General features: G+C 37.5%; 1 protein-coding gene across 1 annotated transcript in view; it reads right to left on the minus strand.

Annotated features, from left to right (window-relative positions):
- Positions 1-22,074, minus strand: part of ANGPT1 (angiopoietin 1) — a gene marked incomplete at its 3' end in the record, with an annotated part of 139,648 nt that overhangs the window by 23,073 nt on the left and 94,501 nt on the right. The window contains exons 5-7 of the mRNA XM_081322522.1: positions 21,584-21,711; positions 16,360-16,461; positions 2,482-2,651 (exon numbers count right to left, since the gene is read on the minus strand). Of these exons, the coding sequence (XP_081178648.1) occupies positions 2,482-2,651; positions 16,360-16,461; positions 21,584-21,711 (400 nt within the window). The remainder of the gene's footprint in view (positions 1-2,481; positions 2,652-16,359; positions 16,462-21,583; positions 21,712-22,074) is intronic.

Genomic DNA, 22,074 nt, shown 5'->3' on the forward strand with positions numbered 1-22,074 from the left:
TAATAAGGATTGAATAATAAAGTGGGTGACCAGTAAAAAGACATGCCTTGAGGTGGTCTGGTCATATAATGAATAAAAGTTCTAAATTGTAAAACCAAAATGAATGGATTCAGAGGCTGAGGAAAACAAAGAAATTTGTGGTTGGGTAGACTTCAGTAAATGAGAAAAAAGAACAGAGACTTTCAAAGAGTGTAAAGTAAGGTATGAAGTCATACATGGATATAATAGAAGCACAAATAGTTTCTAGCATTAGAAAATATATGAAGAGAAACTATGTTTGTGTAAACCTGATATACTGTAGGTATAGTTCCATTTATTTTTCTTATCTTGTGCCTTAATTACTTTAACCCACTAGTTTTTACTTCATTTTCTGTATTATTCATAATGTTGCTTACCCTGAATTAGTGTGATAGGTATGTGTGGATTGGAATCATAGTGTGTTGCATTTCTGATTATCTAAAATTACCTTGAGTCTGATTTGATCTTGTAGGAACATATGATATTGCATTACAGTACCTCAATGCATTTATACACTTAGTCCAATATTATCAGTGATGAATGGCAACAACTTTCTATAAGAATTCATGAAGAAGCATGCTAGGTCTGACCAGAAGCCTATCTAGTCTTTCATTCCTTCCCCACAGTAGCTAATAAGATGCCCATAGAAATCCACGTTCATAAGAGGAAACTTCAGTTGGCATGAAGACTACACCTTGTGTTACTAAGAGGCATATGTCACCATCACATCTTTTTTTTCTAACTTCAAGCTGTGATATACATTGAATAAAGGATTAAAGCCAATATTTGAAATCAAAGACTTGTGTGGTTGAACTCAAGATGGCAGTGATAGAATTTGAAATCTTCTCTATGTTAGATAAGGTGTCTGAGTGTTAAACTATGAATAAAACTTTCCTTGGACCTGCCTCCTCCTAATCATGACAAAATTTAACAAGACCAGGAATATTGTCTGCTATTGAGGGCTGCAGTACTTCTATCTTTGTTTGTGGCACACCTACTCTTAATCACTGAAAGTCATCCATAACTTTGAAATTATATTAAATAATAAAATGGGCTGAAAGAAAACATAAACCAGTATGCAAAGACTATTAAACTCTGTGGTCCAATAAGATGCAGAACTTGGCTAGAGTAAGAACTGAGAACTCTGCCTTTATTAGATCACTATCTTTTAAATGAAAATAATAACTTAACCTTTATTTATGCTCTCAATCTGCTATTTCCATCTTGGGAAAATGTTCATCTTCAGGGTTTTATGTGATAGATACCACAGAGGTTTTTTTTATGATCAAAACATCCCAACAGTATTTTCCTGCTGTTTGCAAAATGTGCATTACTTTGAGCCAAGTTCGAATAGCTGGCTTAGTCCAACCTTAAGCCAAATCTGTACATTTTGTACTGCTCTTGGTGTTTTTGGAATCACAGCAGCTATCCCCAACTCTATCCTCATCTCCCCTACACCTTTAATTAGTAACTGTTGCTGTATAACTGAGAAGATGCTGTGACTGCATCAGATTCTTCCTTTGTTTGATAATTGGAAACGCTGTAGTGTAGGGAAGAAGATGCCAGGAGCATTGACAAATATATTTCACTAGCTAGCCTTGTATGTACAATCTTTTGGAAATAGTTGTTTCAAATACTAATGGAAGAAGAGAAAGGAATAGGGTGGAAGATGGAAGAGAGGGAGGAGAAGAAACACTAGACAAATAGAAAGTTAAATACACACTGAGAAATTAAACTTAAAATCAAGCCAAGAAGAATTGAAAACCTTAAGTTGAGAAGGTTTTCAACTTTATTTCTGGAAAATTGGAACAATTATTCAGTGAAACCACTTGCCTCCAGAAGTTGTGGATGCTCCAATACTGAAAGTTTTTTTAAAAAAAGATTGGACAAGTATTTGTCTGAAATAGTATAGGGTTTCCTGATTGAGCAGGGGGTGGACTATAAAACCTCCAAGGTCCCTTTCAACTCTGCTATTTTCTTATTTACTAAATATAGACATAGATATCTAGTCTACTAGTCTTTCTAGCATAGTACAACCTCTAAATATATTTCTTAATTAATACAAATAAAGTATCACAAGAGTATCTTACACTCAGTAATCTAAGAACATTTACTGATTGCAAAGAAAAAATGGTTCAAAATGCACTCTAAGAAATATAATTAGAAAGCTAAAGACATAACACGGGAATATGCTGTTAAAGGAATGCATGCAAATGGATATATTCTCCCAACAGGTCCATATGAGCATCTTATTTATTTACCCAGATGTACATGAAGACAATCAGAACAAATAATACTGAATAGCCTGAATTAGGCTAGAGAGATTCATTATAAGATCTCATACTTCAACTGCTGAAAGCAAAATTCAAGTTTTACTTTCATGATTCCAGGAGATTTCCAACTGATCAGTTACATGCATATTTAAAAAGGCGCTCATAAAAGTAAAATCACATCTGCACTCACCTGTAATTCTGTTTTTCATTTCCTATGTAAAATCTATCATATTGTGAATAAGCCCGATTTCCTTCCCAATCCATTAGTTCGATTCTTAGAGTGTAATGTTTTTGACTGGTGGTTATTGCAAAGATGAATTCATTGCCCAGCCAATATTCACCAGAGGGACTACCAAAACCCTAGGGGAAAAAATGAAGAAATGAGTTTCATCATCCTTGCTTATATTTGTGCAACATACACCATAGAAATTTTCGTTCAACAATAAATGTTCACAGCCTTCCCCAATCTGCTTAGTTCTTATTGCATGTATTACAACTTACATCATTCCAACTACAGAAAAGTAAATGGAAATGCCAGGACAGACGCTGACTATCATATTTGGGAAAATCAACTTTCACAAGTATGTAATAATCCTTCTAAACACATGTGCAAAATATATTTGATGTCTTAAATTATTGATTTATAATGTATGCCAATTCTGTTTTGATAATTTGATGAAGATCATGACAATGATCTTTGCTCTCTTGGTTAGATACAGACATTGTAAGTAATTGCTAGGGGAAAAAAAGGAAGAAGGGCTACTGATGGAGGCATTCTTTTTCCTAACAAATCTTCTTTTTAAATGTTTTCTTAAAGATATATTTGTTGCCCAATGATTAAAGGATATCATACAGTATCCAAGGTGCATTTTCAAGCTTTAGTCCCTAAGACATTAATGATGTAATTCAATCACAACTAACAAGTCTCAATGATTTTAAGAAAAGCAAATTGCAGCTTACCTCCTTGATTTTACATCAAAAATGTAAAAATAAATGACACAAATATCTAGAAATATGACAGAAGAATTGTCTGGTAGATGATATGATCCTTCATTTCAACTTATATCTTGCGCCTGATTGTTGAATTGAAATGACAAAGCTGTTAAAGATGCTAAATTTCTTGGAAAAACGATATCTCATTGGATGTGTTTTTAGGAATTAGAGCATAGGAAAATTTAATATTTATATACCGTATTTATTTTCTTCATCACAGAAGAAAAAAAAAACTTGCTGTCTTGCTAGCACAATATCACATAATATCTCATAACCATGATTGTTTTAATAGAAGTTCCAATCTAAAGGAAATAAGAACCAGATAGTAAACTGAAAGGTTACTCTGATTCAGCTGCTTTGCAGGAACTGTTTAGGGCCAATCAAGCATCTCCTTGTTAACAAAAGCAGAATCAAATTAACCCAAACTGTAAAGTCGCGTGCTTCACATAGAGACGGACACAGAGCTGGGGTAAAGATGAGTTTATTCTGAACAGAACGAACTGGGGAACAGGGAAGCCTGGCGTCTATTTGTACCTGCCCAGGTGGATGGCATCCAATCAGTTCAAACCTGGGCTTCCTGCCAGTGCAGGTGACAATGGGTGTAGATCCTGGCTTCCCACCAGGCTGACCATGCCTGGGGCTGTCAACAGCTTAAGTCATTAGGCTTATCCTGAGTGAGCAGTCATCGCCCGGAGCTGTCCAGCCCCTCTGCTGATCTGCACCATCAGCCTCCTGCTGTGCTGTCCTTTGTGTATGCTGGGAGGCATACACTGCACAAACAACAAGGAAACTAGGGACACAGGTCACCAATAGAAAGAATCCAGCATTATTTCAGCAGTGTCAGGACTAACATTTTGCAGAGTTGATGTTAAAAATGGAAAGAAAATGCTATGAAGGGTACAAAAGCGTTTTATTAAATCTGGCAAAATGTGTAAGGATATCCTTTTTGAACCACATTCCTCTAGTATCATTAAACAGTTCTCTCTCTTACTTCATTTCCCTCATCTGATAATGTTCATAGGAAGCTCTGAGGTTTTTAATGGAAAAGAAAAAGAAATTGAAACCAGATATAGCATATCTTATAGATATGTTTCAAAACCATTGAATGAAACCACTAATAAGTCAGTCCTAACCTCTCACCCCTACCTTAGGAAAGCCTGTCTTCTGAGAATAAGTAAGAGGACCCTCAAGCTTTAGATGGAAATGATAGAACTGATTTTTGGAGCGAGGAAAATCAGTTGATGTATTATGGAGCATTAATTCTTTAGGTAAAGGTAAAGGTTCCCCCGCACATGCGTGCTAGTCATTTCCAACTCTAGAGGCCGGTGCTCATCTCTGTTTCAAAGCCGAAGAGCCAGCGCTTGTCCGAGGACGTCTCCGTGGTCATGTGGCCGGCATGACTAGACAATAAGGCGCACGGAACGCTGTTACCTTCCTACCGTAGTGGTCCCTATTTTTCTACTTGCATTTTTATGTGCTTTCGAACTGCTAGGTTGGCAGAAGCTGGGACGAGTAACAAGCGCTCACTCTGTTATGCGGCACTTGGGATTCGACCCGCCAAACTGCCAACCTTCTGATCGACAAGCTCAGCGTCCTAACCCACTGAGCCACTGCGTCCCTTATTAATTCCTTAATTCACCATTAATATCCCACTTTTAAAACATTATTTCAAACAAGTCCAACTGTAACTATTTTTTATAAAGAAATTATGGAGGAGGAGGAGGAGGAGGAGGAGGAGGAGGAGGAGGAGGAGGAGGAGGAGGAGGAAAATATCCACACAATCAAACAGCCCAAAATAAAGATATGGAAACATACATATTAATCATAAAAAGCCTTGTAGAATAAAAACGGCATAGACTAAAAACCTTAACTCACTTTTTCAGGCACATTACTTCCTTAAGAAATAGAAGAAGAGATAGAGAAGATAATTTGGCTGATAGTTTCATCTTCCTTGCATCAGAAGACAAGGTAGCTAGAAAACCCTGCATTGCAACATAGCACTGACTGATTGGATTCTTTTACTGCTCCAGTTGTGTGAGGGTCAGTTTTCTAAGAACTTACAGCCACCTGTTAGTGCAAGCCCTTGCCACCTCTGCCTAGCCACAAAGAAGGAAGCCACAAGTGAAATCTACTTTGATTCTGTACTGTCTGGAAAAGAAGAGCAACAAAGATGATTATGAGGCTGGAGGCCAAACAGTTGCAGAAATTGGGTATGTCTAGTCTAGTGAAATGAAGGACTAGGGTTGATATGATCGCAGTGTTCCAATATTTGAGGGGCAACCACAAAGAAGTGGGAATCAACCTATTTTCCAAAGCACCAAAAGGCAAGACAAGAAGCTATGGGTAGAAACTAATCAAGGAAAGAAGCAACCTAGAACTAAGGAGAAATTTCCTGACAGTGAGAATAATTAACCCATGGAACAGTTTGCATTCAGAAGTTGTGGGTGCTCCATCATTGGAGACTTCTAGGAAGAGACTGGACAGTCATTTGTCTGAAATGGTATAGGATCTCCTGCTTGAGCAGGGGGTTGGACTAGAATACTTTCAAGGTCCCTTCCAACTCTGTTATTCTGTTCTGTTGTTTTTCAGCAGTCAAAAACAGAAGGATTCATATAAAGCAGATATTTGGCAACATTTATCATTTTGAAAGTAACACTCCCCAAAGTAAACAGGTCCAAGATAAACAAGTAGATAAAACACAGACAAAACAAACAAGCCAAAACCCAGACTCAATTTGAACTTGTACATATTTAATTAATATTATATGCTGTTATTTAACATTAACATGATAACTTCCTATGTATTGAGTAACTTTTTTCTTCTGTTATATATTAAATAGGCGATGTGATTTTTTAGGGTGCAGGATAAGGAGTTTAGAGAGAGAGGTAAAATAAATTTGTAGATACAACTGCTGTGAAGAATAGATACATATTCTTTCTTTTCTATTTTTCTTCAACCTTTTTTCTTGCACTTTTTGCCTTTATCTTATTTCTTTTTTTAATTCCTTGCTTCATATTAATTTGCAATAATTTTTATTTTCCTCTTTAAAAGTTTTAATAAAAATTATAATTATGTAAAGAAAAGGGGGCAGGGCATTGATCACACTATTAAAGCCATCATTTTGATTTTTTGACACTCCCCCCCACCCCTCTTGCAGATAACCTTGGAAACAGGATTGTTGTCAGATGGAATTTAAATACAGTGATAAATGCCTCATAAATTATCAAATTCTTAGAGGTCCCAGCTTTTCTGACAGTGTAATGTCTGCATCAGTAATAAAGAGTGATACACATCTACAAATTTGTTCTTGTTCTGTACAAGAATATAAAGATTTGAAGCAGATTTGGGATGCCTTGTGACCTGGATCTAGTTAAATGTTGTAAACTGATCCTTGCATTTCATCAGTAATCCAACAAAGCTTATACCAAATGCTATGGAAAAGGGATAACCATATTAATCAGTAACTTTTTTTTTTCAGAGTACAACGCTTTTCTCCTTTCTGATTAGGGGAGGCCATCATGTGGGGTGATTTAAAACACATTTCTGTGGTCCAGTTAAAATGCCGAAGGGCAGGCAATCAAAAGATATATAACCAAATGTCAACACAATTTCCAAAACAGATGTTATCCAGCAACATTTACAGAGGGAGAATATGATTCTAGATAGGACTATGTGCTCTAAGCAGAGCAGGCTCGGGCTAAGGAAGGCTATTAAACTATAAATGCAGTAGCAGAAAGCAAACTATAAAATAATTAAACACAAATGTACATGGTGACTTTAGTTTTCCCTGTAATAGCTAGGTAGAAAAGAACTACAATGCTTACATTTCTGATAAATGTAAATTTATCAGAAATGTCAGCATTCTGATAAATTTCTGATAAATCCTTTCTGAAAAGGATTTGTTCAGTGTGCATTTTAATGCAGCTTTGCCCACTTTACATTTTATAAATTTATACAAAAATACCAAATCAAGGAACATGCCATTTATCTGTAGCTTTTAAGATGCAATTTGCTCCTGGAAAACATATGTGGTACAGTAGAGCATGCAAACCAACAAAAGAAAAAGCACATTATATAAGGAGGAAATTATTGATTATGTGTATGACAGTCCAAAACAATAAGGTAATGGTCACAATGTCCAACCAAAGTTCTGCCTGTTTCTTTTTAAATTTCATTATGTGTGTGAGATACATCTAAAACAGTCAGAGCTTCAAATATAATGCTGAGGCCTCCATAATGACTTTTTTATATTATTATATCCTGTGGACCCCCCTTTATGAGGGAACAGCAGCCAGAAAATCACATGCTGGGGGAAAAGACACCAAACTGCATTATATTACAGAGAACTCTTTGCTGGGATTATACATGCTGGGCAAATTGCATGGAAAATTACAATTATTGAGGAGATTTCCCTCTCCCCCTCTCTTTCATGTCATTTAAAAAGATCACAAATTGAAAAAGGGACAACATGAACTGAAAAAAAGTAAAAGAGTGACAGCTATTCTTATCCTGCCTCTGAATTATGGTTACTGATCTTAGAAACTGCAGCTGTTGCGTCAAGGCTGTTCATTCTAGTTCTGAACATGGAGGAAAAGGATGTTTTGTGGCTGATGAATATTATTAGTCCCTCTAAACAGCTGATTACTATTACAATTCCTCTTCCTCCTGTCTGTCTTTCACTAATATCAATGGGAGTGGAGATGTTTTTATTCATATCAGAAGCATCACAGTTAATATAAGGTATATTATGTGATATAAAACCCTATGGACAACGTTCCTCCAGGCCTTCCTGTCCTCTACCATCTCCAAAAGATGGTAGAGGAGAGGAAGGCCTGGAGGAACGTTGTCCATAGGGTCGTGATGGGTCGGACACGACTTCGCAGCTAACAACAACAACAATGATATAAAATATAAAATACAAGATTTTAAATATATATATTCTAGGACAAAATATAGTGTATACTGATCAGGACACAAAGGGCAGGTATACATATGTGTTGTCTGCATGTCATTACAATCGCAAAGAGCAAAAGTCACTGGATAGCCCTATTTGTTCAGAGTGTCTCTGGATCTTGTTGTACCCATCAACAATCTATTCAACAATTTCCATACTTCCCAGATTTCATCAGACCCAGGTGCCAGCTCTTCCTTTGATTCCATACAGTGTTGGTTCTTTGTAGCTATCCATAGAGTGAAAGATGAACATATATCTCCATATACTGCTCTTGTGTTAGCCTTGTCCACATGAGTATTTCAAATAGGATGGTAAAAAAAAAACCTTTCAATTTCCTGATAAATTGGTGGGCACAAAAGTGTAAAGGCAAGTAAGAGTGGGTAATCACAGTGAATGAAATGAGATTTTGCAAGCTGCAGTTTTCTCTATGAAAGCATATGGGTAGCAGAGTGCAACTACTAGGTGGGATACCCATCACAAATAATGGAGAAGCTAAGAGTCTGGCCGAGAGGCTGGTTCTCATATTAAATAATACTAACTGCTAAAATGCTAAATGGTAAATAAATAAAATACATTAAATAAAGCTAAAGATGCTTGCTTAAGCAGAATTTTTTATTATCATTTTATATCTTCTGAGACATGGTTTACTTCTGGTTGTTGCAATAATTCTTTGTTAACTACATGAAATTCCAGAAAAGATCATAAAACCCAAACAATTAAGTTTGCATTCCTTAAATGAAAATTCAGTGCCTAAAAGCCACACAATTTAATTAATTCAGGAAGGAAAGATTTGATTGCCAACAGTGGGAATATTTTATCCAGCCTTCTACTTCTGAAATTTTTCTTTTGTTAATTCATTCAGAAATGAATTTGGGGGTGTTTTTTGTATAAAAGGGCATCCTGATATATCTATGCAAATATCAACATTTGAATATATGTCACTTGCTACATTGAACTGGCTAACTAACCTACAGACTTACAACAACAATAGAAATGGATATAGTAAGTACTAGCAGAAATGCTGCACAAAAATTTCATAGCTCTTTGAACACTCAAAGGACTTCATATACACAGGTAGTCCTTCATTAAAATGGCAATTGGGACTCCAGGTAAACCAGACAGGGAACATGAACTAGTTGAGAAGTGTAATTTTTACAGTTATGCATGATTCTTCTCCCCTCATGATAAATGGGGAATTGAGAATGAGGAAGGTAAAGCCAGCTAAAAGTACTAATTCCTGCTGATTACACAGGAATGTTAATATTCCATAAGTCCCTCAAGACCTGGTTTTATATTAAGGCCTGGAGTTCCCAAAGGACCAGGGATATTCTAAGATGGTTCTGTCATTGTGCTTAATTTACTCTCTCTTGTACCTGATAGATTATATTTTAAAGACTAGTGGTGGCAGAGTGGATGCTAAGTCTTGTTGTTGTTGTTAGTTGCGAAGTCGTGTCTGACCCATCGCGACCCTATGGACAACGTTCCTCCAGGCCTTCCTGTCCTCTACCATCTTCTGGAGTCCATTTAAGCTCACGCCTACTGCTTCAGTGACTCCATCCAGCCACCTCATTCTCTGTCGTCCCCTTCTTCTATTGCCCTCAATCTTTCCCAGCATTAGGCTCTTCTCCAGTGAGTCCTTCCTTCTCATTAGGTGGCCAAAGTATTTGAGTTTTAGCTTCAGGATCTGGCCTTCTAAAGAGCAGTCAGGGTTGATCTCCTCTAGGACTGACTGGTTTGATCGCCTTGCAGTCCAAGGAACTCGCAGGAGTCTTCTCCAGCACCACAGTTCAAAGGCTTCAATTCTTTGGCGCTCAGCCTTTCTTATGGTCCAGCTTTCACTGCCATACATTGCAACTGGGAAGACCATAGCCTTGACTATACGCACTTTTGTTGACAGGGTGATGTCTCTGCTTTTTAGTGTGCTGTCTAGATTTGCCATTGCATTCCTCCCAAGGAGCAAGCGCCTTTAATTTCTTGGCTACAGTCCCCATCTGCAGTGATCTTGGAGCCCAGGAAAATAAAATCTGTCACTACCTCCATTTCTTCCCCATCTATTTGCCAGGAATTGAGAGGGCCGGATGCCATGATCTTGGTTTTCTTAATGTTTAGTTTCAACCCAAGTTTTGCACTCTCCTTCTTCACTCGCAACAAGAGGCTCTTTAGTTCCTCTTCACTTTCTGCCATTAGAGTGGTATCATCTGCATATCTTAGGTTGTTGATGTTTCTTCCGGCAATCTTAATTCCAACTTTTGATTCATCTAGCCCTGCCTTTCTCATGATGTGCTCTGCATATAAGTTAAATAGGCAAGGCGACAGTATACAGCCTTGCCGGACTCCTTTCCCAATTTTGAACCAATCAGTGGTTCCGTGTCCAGTTCTCACTGTTGCTTCTTGGCCCACATATAGGTTTCTCAAGAGACAAATAAGATGGTCTGGTACGCCCATCTCTTTAAGGACTTGCCACAGTTTGTTATGATCCACACAATCAAAGGCTTTAGCATAGTCAATGAAGCAGAAGTAGATGTTTTTCTGGAACTCCATAGCTTTCTCCATGATCCAGCGTATGTTGGCAATTTGATCTCTAGTTCCTCTGCCTCTTCGAAATCCTGCCTGTACTTCTGGTAGTTCTCGATCCACATACTGCTGGAGTCTAGCTTGTAGAATTTTAAGCATAACTTTACTAGCATGAGAAATGAGTGCAATGGTGCGATAGTTTGAACATTCTTTGGCACTGCCTTTCTTTGGAATTGGAATGTAAACTGATCTTTTCCAATCCTGTGGCCACTGTTGAGTTTTCCAAATTTGCTGGCAAATTGAGTGTAGCACTTTTACTGCACTGTCTTTTAAGATTTTGAATAGCTCAGCTGGAATACTGTCACCTCCACTAGCTTTGTTGTTGCTCAGCTTTTCTAAGGCCCACTTCACTTCACATTCTAGGATGTCTGGCTCGAGGTCAGTGACCACCTCATTGTGATTATCAGGGACGTTAAGCTCATTCTTGTATAGTTCTTCTGTGTAATTTTGCCACCTCTTCTTAATCTCTTCCGCCTCTGTTAGGTCCCTGCCATTTTGGTCCTTTATCATGCCCATTTTTGCATGAAATGTTCCTTTCATCTCTCCAATTTTCTTGAAAAGATCTCTGGTCCTCCCTATTCTATTGTTTTCTTCTATTTCTTTGCACTGTTCATTTAAGAAGACATTCTTATCTCTTCTAGCTAGTCTCTGGAATTCTGCATTCAATTGGGCGTATCTTTCTTTTTCTCCCTTGCCTTTCGCTTCCCTCCTTTCCTCAGCTATTTGCAAAGCTTCCTCAGACAGCCATTTTGCTTTCTTGCATTTCCTTTTCTTTGGGATGGTTTTGGTTGCTACCTCTTGTACAATGTTGCGAACCTCTGTCCATAGTTCTTCAGGCACTCTGTCTATCAGATCTAATTCCTTAAATTTATTTGTCACCTCTACTGTATATTCAACAGGGATATGATTTAATTCATATCTGACTGGCCTAGCGCTTTTCCCTACTTTCTTTAATTTAAGCCTAAACTTTGCAACAAGAAGCTCATGGTCTGAGCCACAGTCAGCTCCTGGTCTTGTTTTTACTGACTGTATAGAGCTTCTCCATCTTTGGCTGCAGAGCATATAGTCAATCTGATTTCTGTGTTGACCGTCTGGTGATGTCCATGTGTAAAGCCGTCTCTTGGGTTGCTGGAAAAGAGTGTTTGCTATGACCATCGTATTCTCTTGACAAAATTCTATCAGCCTGTGCCCTGCTTCATTTTGTACTCCAAGGCCAAACTTGCCTGTTATTCCCGTTATCTTTTGGCTTCCTACTTTAGCATTCCAATCCCCCATGATGATAAGGACATCATTTTTGGGTGTTAGTTCTATAAGGTGCTGTAGGGCTTCATAGAACCGGTCAATTTCATCCTCTTCAGCAACGGTGGTTGGGGCATAGACTTGGACTACTGTGATATTGAATGGTTTGCCTTGGATTCGAACTGAGATCATTCTGTCATTTTGAGGATTGTATCCCAGTATTGCTTTTCCTACTCTTTTATTGACTATGAAGGCTACTCCATTTCTTCTGAGGGATTCTTGCCCGCAGTAGTATACCTGATGGTCATCTGAATTAAATTCACCCATTCCTGTCCATTTTAGTTCGCTGATACCTAAGATGTCAATGTTCAGTCTTGTCATCTCTTGTTTGACCACGTCCAGCTTGCCTTGATTCATGGATCTTACATTCCAGGTTCCTATGGAGAAAAAATCTTTACAGCATCGGACTTTCCTTTCACCACCAGACATATCCACAGCTGAGCGTCCTTTCGGCTTTGGCCCAGTCGCTTCATTCTTTCTGGCGCTACTAGTACTAGCCCTCTGCTCTTCCCCAGTAGCATATTGGACGCCTTCCGACCTGAGGGGCTCATCTTCCAGCGTCATATCGTTTTGCCTTTTGGTACTGTCCATAGGGTTTTCATGGCAAAGATACTGGAGTGGTTTGCCATTTCCTTCTCCAGTGGATCACGTTTTGTCAGAACTCTCTGCTATGACCTTTCCGTCTTGGGTAGCCCTGCACGGCATAGCTCATAGCTTCATTGAATTACGCAAGCCCCTTCACCATGACAAGGCAGTAATCCATGAATGGGATGCTAAGTCTGCCCACTGCCAAAAGTTCGATTCTGACCAGCTCAAGGTAGACTCAGCCTTCCATCCTTCCAAAGTCAGTAAAATGAGAACTCAGATTGCTGGAGGTAATAGGCTGACTCGGTAAACTTCTTAGAGAGAATTGTAAAGCACTATGAAGTGCTATTGCTATTAATAATGACTGTTTTAAATTATTTTTAATCTATTTGTTGATTTATTTAATTGTTGTACACTGCCCAGAGTCATTTCATGTGAGATGGGTGGCCATATAACTGAAAGAGAGTGATATGAGAGAGAGAGAAAGATGATAGATGGATGATAGATAGACAGACAGACAATACAGAAACAGTTTGCTACTGATTTTTCTGGAGCATATTTTTAAAAAATTCCAGTGTAAATTATGGAATCTGAGACCTACCTAGATGCCTTCATTGTTGAGGGGGGGCATTTATATTTCCTTCAATTACTTGATTTCCAATTTTTTTAGGATATTTATTATTGTGGTCTTTTCTATTTATATTTGCTATTTTTATATTCTCACATTTTATCTATGATTGTGCGCCACCCAGCATTACCTTGGGTGAGATGGGCAGCTTTGTAAATTGGATTAATAAATGCATAAACTGTAAGATTTTTTCTTAGTGTTCCATCCGATTTGAGATTGGATTCCTGCTTAGATTCTGAGAGTGATATAAATGACTAGGTGCCACCAGCTGCTATATAATGAGACCAGTTACTTTGTTCATATTAGAGATAAGAATCCCAGATTAGCAACTGCTCTCAACTATTGTTGATTCTTATGTAGTTATAAAAATACTAGAATTAGGATACTTCAATCAAATATACATCTGGGAAGGATTTTAGAAGGCATCTCAGCTTACATGATGTTAAACACAGAGAATGACTTGATTTGAGCTCAGCTACAGGCAATTACAGAGACATATCCATATCATTTTCTTGGCAGCAATGTGAAAGCAGTTTGCCATTGATTTGCAGGGATTTTGTTTTTTTATGCTTTAATCTAGCCAGTCAAGACCATTTTCCTGGTGGTCTCATGTCCAAGTACTGATCACTCCAATCTGCTTAGGCTTTCTGGGATGAAGCAAGACTGGCTTCCACCTGCTGTGACATGCATAGAGGTAATTCTTGACTTACGAGAGCATCCAAAGTTAGAACAGACTCCACAAAAGGTACTTATGACACAGATTCCAAGGTATGATGGCTTCCACTTCTCCAATATTAACATAATAACATTTTGGGTACTAGCCAATTGGCTTGCATTTCCCAGTTACCAGCAAAAAAGCTCCCATTGTGAACAATGAGTTTGCTTAATGATCATTCACTTAATGATCATTCACTTAACAACAACCACAAAAAATATTGTAAAATCACATGATGACCTGTTTAATGACCATACTAATTTACAACCACAATTCTGGGCTTAGTTATGGTCCTAAGTTGAGGACTACTTGCATATTTATTTCTTAGATTGGATGTCCAATACCTCACAGGAACAGACCTGACAAAAATTGTCACACAGATTTTATATATATCTACAGGGCTGAATACCATAGTGATTAGAATGCTAATGAGAAATTATGGTTTAACAGAAGACCTGCACCCACACTAATTGAGAAATAGCTAGTTACCCCACGCTTCAACATAGTGAAGAGGAAGACAATGCAACACAGATACAGGCAGAAACAGAATATACCAAACAGTACAACCAAATAGATGGCATTGTGTTCAGGAACATCTGCATGGTGTACGGCCTATACATTCCCAAGTCCAGATAGGAGAGTAAATCATGGATAATAACAGGGCTAAGATCCCATGCAGCTCTAGAAAATTAACAGGCAATCACATTTTTAGCTGCTCTGCTTCCATGCCTGTCATGTAGAAATGGAACTGAGAAGCTTCTGTTCAGACTATGCTATTGATTTCTGCATCAAGTAATTATTGATGTCTGGGAGTGTGGCAAGAAAATTAAACTGGCTAACCTTGACACTAAAAGGAATGCCACAATTGGTTGATTGTCCCATATTACACGAAGAAGTAATATTATTCACTATATCGAGGGATCAAACCATAGATTCAGAATAATAAAACATGATATGGAATTACCCCAAACGCCAACCAAGTTCACTTATTTTCCCATAAAACTGCCATATACCAAGTCTATTGGGTCACCATCATCTGAATCAGAGACATTTCAGCTGACATCTTCAGAATGCAACTTCTTTTAAGCCTAAATTGCTTTTTAATGTTATGCTGAAATTCAGATTTCAAATAGCAGTTGAGGCTATGATAAAGCAGTAAATAAAGGAGAAACAAGACTATTTTTTTTTACTACTGACTACTTAATAATTTCCCTCTTATATTGTTGGAGAGGTTGTCTAGAAATACCATGAGAGATCTGGGAGAGTATATAAAAAACCAATATAAATTTTACATAAGATTATGTAAAACACCCCCAGAGAATTTCAGTGTAGAATTGATGGCAGAAATATGGTTTCTCCAGTGTTGTTGGAGATACAGATTCCTAAAATAAAAGCGGTCTCTTTAGCCTCCAGCTAAAATGGAGTAGTAACTACAGTTAAACATTAACTCTGATAAACTTACATCTGCAGTTAAGCCAGCTGTGATCTAGCTGAGTCTCTACCTTGAATTCCATTTGGAACTGTCCAGGGTGCTAGTTTAACTCTCAACTCTTCTTTTTTTGAACCTAAACCTTGCCCTGAATTTAAATAATTTCAGAAATCCTCTTGGGCTGTGACACCCATATAGCATCTCCAGAAGATACATATCAGTTCTGCCTGACTATTATTACTAGGAGAAATGTATATCCCTCAGAGGATTCCAATTTCCCCATATCGCACGTAAATTTATTTAATTTACTCTTTAGTCCTAACCCTATTCAAATTTAGCTGTGCACAAAGTACAGCTATCACTTCACGATTCACCAGAATTCAAAATGGCATGGAAGCTTATCTCAATTATTCATAAGAAATTTTGAGGAAATGACTGCCTTTCCGCACATCCTCTGAACATTCCTCACAGAGACCAAGAGATTTGTAGAAGGCCTCCTGTGAAGCACAGAGGCCTGCAATTCCTGGGTGGAAGGGTTTTCTATTTTCTCACAGGGGAATTTGGATCTCAACCAATGTTAACATTTTTGTTATTACTCAGTGTGACACATTCTCTGGAAAAGAAGAATGGAAACCATGGACAAAGGCAATAGATACATCTCTAAATCCACAGGGGAAGAATGGAAGAAAGTTTCTAAATGAAGCAACTTTCTGAAGTATGATTCATATTAAAACAAATCAAGAAAAGAGTCTTGATGGCTATAATAAGCTTGAACCGCATGGTTACTTCTGGTTTATTGTTTAATGGCCGTGTTCCCAGTATACGCTATTGACACAGTGTTCAGCTTTGCTTCAAATTAAGAATAATGATAAAACAATGTCTCCATCTTACCATTTTGTATTCTCTCCAACTTTTTTGGAAATCTATGCTCCCATCTTCTCGGTGTTGTATGACTGTCCAGCCTCCTCCTGCAGTCTCCATGTTGCAAAAAACCTGGACATAAGAACATAAATGTATAAACATCTCTATGCTGACATGTCTTGAGCCAGCCTGCTCCTTTTCCTACAGTCACTAATAGCCATTCCTCAGAGAGAGTTACTAGTAAGGTAAATAAAATGCTAATATATAACTCCTGTCCCCCACTTTTCAACTCTAAAAAAAGAAGTCAGACATCAAGCTTATATCTTTCAATAAAACAGAACAATGCACTTAGTTTGTGTAATTATTATAGCCCATCAAGATTTATGCAGTAATAAAATTCATAATTTAATTCTGTGAATCATTTAAAGTTTTAAAATCTATTGCATCTAGGATCAATGAATAACAATGAATACCAGTCACCTTATGTTGAGATTTTCACTAGCACTCATAAAATCAATATCACTGAGGTTTTTTGGAGCTGTGGAGGGGGAACTCTTGTGTCACTGCATTCTGATTTATTTTCAAGGGCAGTGAATTGCAACAGACCCTGTTATAAGTGACTAAAGGAGAGATTATCTGAAAGGTTTTTTCCTTGTATTTCTGCAGTCATTATCCATGTTATAATTACATTTCCTAGATCTGGTTATTAATTATAAAGTCCTTCATGGCTTGGATCCTAGTTATCTCTGAGACATCCTGTTTTAGGCAGAATCTACCCATCCTATGCACAATGTGAAGCCACATTGTATATCCTTGTTCCTCCTGAAGCTAAGGCAGGGGAAAACCCAAAAATTCACCATATGTACCTCAGCTTGTCCTGTTGATGTAAATATGTCTATTTTTCTGTTAGCATTCAGGATACAATCCTTTTGGATAGTTTTTGGATTATCATTCACAGGGAAGTTGCTATTACCATGTGTTACTGGCTAGGTTTATTAGTATTTTTCATTTACGTGATCGTTTTATTCTTTTAATAATATGGTAGTTTGTGATTTTATAGTTTTATAAGCCATCTAAAGTCTTGTAACTCTGGTGTCACAAAAATCTTGCAGATAAATAAAAATACTCAACTGTTTAACATGCACAGGAAAAAAAGAATAAATGTGATTTGTTTTGTGCAGTAACCTAATTTGATTGTCTCTAACATATACGTTTTAAATCCCATGGATTTGATGTGGCTCTTCTATGTTTCATTTGTGGCATATTTTTTTCCATTTTAATAGGTGCTCTAATGGGGACCCTTCCTTAATTACAAGGTTCTAACTATGTTATGTATGCTTTGTTTATTTCACAATTGTATTAATATAAGAACATTCTACAGTAAGTGAGATTGACTTAGAAGATGATTATTAAATTATTAAATGCTAGTTTTTGGTAATAGTGTTTGCTTCATCGTGGTACCTATTCAATAGGTCTTCCAAAATAGAAAACTGACCAAGTTGCATCCATTAGAGCACATTTACATTTAGGCAAGAAAAATCAAAGGTATAAGTATAGATACTGGCTCAAAAACAGTAACTATGAGAGGGACCTTGGAATCCTAGTGGATGATCACTTGAATATGAGCCAGCAGTGTGCAGCAGCAACCAAAAAAGCTAATACAGTTCTGGGTTGTATAAACAGAGGCATAGAATCAAGATCACATGAAGTATTAGTACCACTTTATAAAACCCTAGTAAGACCACACCTGAAATACTGCAACCAGTTTTGGTCACCATACTACAAAAAAGATGTTGAGAATCTGGAAAAAATTCAAAGAGCAACTAAGATGATCAAAGGCTTGGAGACTAAAACATATGAAGAATGGCTACAGGAATTGGGTTTGGCTAGTCTAAAGAAAAGAAGATAAAGGGGTGACATTCCAGTATTTGATAGGGTGCCACAAAGAAGAGGGGGTCATGTTATTCACCAAAGCACCAAAAGGCAGGACAAGAAACAATGGTTGAAAACAGATCAAAGAGAGAAGCAACCTAGAATTAAGGAGAATCTTCCTGACAGTGAGGACAATTAGCCAGTGGAACAGCTTGCCTTCAGAAATTGTGAGCGCTACATCACTGGAGATTTTTAAAAAGAGGCTAGCCCAGGGGGTCTTCAAAGTTGGCCCTTTTATGACTTGTGGACTTCAACTCCCAGAATTCCTCAGCCAGGCACACTGGCTGAGGAATTCTGGGAGTTGAAGTCCACAAGTCATAAAAGGGCCAACTTTGAAGACCCCTGGGCTAGACGGTCACTTGTCTGAATTGTATAGGCTCTCCTACTTGAAGCTGGACCAGAAGACCTCCTTGGTCCCTTCCAGCTCTATTCTATTCTTACATTGATTCATGTATAAAAATAGGTACTAAGTACCATCACTACCATGGCCAACACCTCCACACACCCCACATCCCCACTATTCCATGAAGCTTCAGTTTCTGTTGTGTATTTTCCAAATAAATGGTTCAGGTTAAATTTGGAAGTGCTCCTTTCAGATGCATGCATTTGAATGCTTATAATCTAGATGAGAGCCAGAGCGATTTCATTGTGATCATGTAAGAAAAAAACCATACCCTGCTGGTGGGCTAACAATAGATCTGAAAACTCATATCAATTCAACAAAAGTCAGTATTATCTATTCCCATGCAGGATCATACAAGGGAATCAAACTTATTCATTTCCTGGTAGTGTAATTGTTGCCATTACCCAGTTCCTTTGAATGATTTTCTTCAAACCAAGCTATTATATCTTTTGCTGAATCCATCTGATGCCTTTCACCTGAAGATGAATGGCTCATCCCACAGTTGCTTGGTTGTTTCCATTACATGACTTTGATTCTATTGTGTGTCTTTGATACTTGCACACATAGCCAAAGACTGCTGATTGTCTTAGAGGATAGGCATTGTACATTGCTCCAAATCTGTGAACTTTATTTCAGAAAGAAAAGACAAAAATCCAATGGGAGAAAAATAGTTTGGCTCAGGGCTTCCTTCCGTCATGGCATTTGAGTTCAAACATTTATCTACTGGCTGGGGCTTCATTAGTCTTGGATTTATACAGTAGCAGGCATTTTCAAGTAATGTGTGCATTATCAAGCTTCAGCAGAACACAAAGGCCAGTCTTTTGAACATTTTTTTTCAAATATTCAATCCTTATACTCTGTGTAAAATGGATGTTTCAATGGTGCGAGAAGGGAAATATGCATTGCATTTTGTGTACTTGTCTTTTTTATGACAAACTGGGATGGCAAAGTGGAATAGAAGGTGTACAGAACATTTCTTGAATTAAAATAAAAAAAAAATCCTTTCCTACATAAGTTTAAAGTTTTTGCATTTTGAGTAATGTAGGTATTGCAAAAAATAAAAAATAAAAAAATTCACAATGACAGTGAGATTTACACCACTAAATTATTCACTGTGTGGTCTGGTCATCTCCATAGCAATGGATTGGATAGCAACACCTGCTACAGTAACGGGAGTGGCAGGGTGATTATAAATATTAGCTTTCCATACTTCAAGCCAACAAATATCCTTAACTGGCTCACGTCCCAGACAAGGTCAAGGCAGTCAGCCATTAAACACCTTTTAGCATGTTTTGAAGTTGAAATCTGAACACACACATTGAGATACCTAAGTAAACAGGCAGAATTTCACATCGTTCTCCTTTTCTGTTTTGACAATGGATTGACTCTTTCAACTGGGCATGCTTACAAAATGATTTGGAGGAAGGACTTCAGGCATTGTGAAAGGAAAGTCACAGTACCAGGAACATGTGTAGGATGGGATCAAAATTGGTAAAATGGTAGATGGAATCATGCAATGCAAGTCTTGCTCCTTTCATTTCTGCATCACTGTTGCCTGCATGTTCAAAAGAAGCAGGTTTTCATTAAAGCAGCTCCACTTTTTTTCAAACTGCCAACCTGAGGGGTGGAGGAGAGATTGTACGTAGCTTTAAGAAGTTGATTCCCTATAAGTGAAGTTTCAGGTGCCCTTTAAAAAAAACCCAACAACATTTGGCCAGAAACCTGTAAAAGGAACAATTTTATTGAATAGTAATGAGATGCAGTGCTCATCTTTACCCAAGACATGAAGTATTTCATTTGTGAAGAATTAGCAGCCCTTCTGAGAACAATTTGAACCAGTACTACACGAGGGGTTCTGATGTATTGTGACTCCCAGAACTGATAGGGCAGTTTGCACTAGTTCTTTAAACGAGAGAACTTCCTGGTTATTGAAGATCAAATTATACTGAATATTTTAGTGTTTTTATATGAGTGGTTGTTCTACATGCTTCACTTAACATCATGGTAAGACTCCAGTCCAGTGAGTATTGGTTGGATTGCTGGAATAGTAAAAAAATAATGAGTCTGGAAGAAATAATTCTTTATCCTAGTCTCCAGAGAATTTCTTTTAGTCCACTTTATGATTTGTTTGCTTTTTCTTACATAGAAAACTCTTCTGTATAGGAAATAAAGTACATAACTGAACTGTAATGTGCAGAAACCTATAGCAAATCCTGAACATGGAGGGTTTTTCCTCCAATATAGCATTTGATTAATGTAAACAAGGAGTCAAGTACATATATGATAGGCTTTTTTGATAATTCTTTGCCACCAAAAAAGATGGATAGATGGAATACAAGGCCAAATTTACCCCAAAAAACTTGAGACAGGGTGAAAAGCTAAATTTTCTTAACCTAGCTGCTCTGTATTTGTGTGACTGTAACTCTGCATCTCATATGACATTTTGGGAGTTTAAGGGAAAAAAATTGGGTGCCTTTAGGATCTTTTGGAGTTTGTAGCTTAACTCTTAAGTCTTGACTCTTAAACTCACCAAATGCAAATCTTAAAAAAACAAAAAAAACAAAAGCAGTCTTCCACTCTTGGGAGCCACTAAAGGGCTGGTGATGATCTGCATTTTTATATACTGTATTAATCATACATGTGACTTTTGAATCGTCTTCAAGTCTTTTTTCCACAAGAGATCCAAGATCCATGTAATTCCAATCTACCTGTTCTTCCCCTTCAATTTTTCCAGGTCTCCCAAGACATGATTTTGAAAAAAAGGAACTACAGAGAAAGTCATTCCTGCGTATTTTCTGTAGCAGCAAGAATGAAAAGCAGAGTGGCATTTACCAAAGGCCAATTCTAGTTGCCTGAATTTTGCCCAACATCTATTTGAATGGATTAAATATTTAAAAAGAAACACATACTTTTCTTTACCTTTTTAGGTTCCGATATATTAGTAACATAAATTGTGTAGACACCGCTTTTATTAAAACCAGCTTGGTATGCATCTGCGCAGTCTCTGAATGGCTTCTCTTCTTCCCTTTTTGCATTCTTTAGCAAAACTGCAAAGCAGAAAATAAATATGATATTGACATCTGCAGTAATAACCCACAGCAAATCTTCAATCAATCGTGGCATTCCTTCCAGCAACAAGGTTAGCCAGTTTACTTTTCTGGCAGTCTTCTAGACATCAACAGCAACTTTATGTAGAAATCAATAGCATAGTCTGAACAGAAACTTCTCAGTTCCATTTCTACAATGACAGGCATGGAAGCAAGAGCAGCTCAGAAAAGTGACTTGCCTGTTAATGGTCTTAAAGCTATAGTTAAACTTAAACTAGACTTGGAGTGTGCAAGTTGAGAATTGTTTGAGGCGTTCAAGTAAAATACCAGAGTTAATGAGCTGCATACTAAACACAATTTATC

The sequence above is a fragment of the Vipera berus genome (assembly GCF_964194415.1).
Source record: "Vipera berus genome assembly, chromosome: 3".
Classification (NCBI taxonomy): domain Eukaryota; kingdom Metazoa; phylum Chordata; class Lepidosauria; order Squamata; family Viperidae; genus Vipera; species Vipera berus.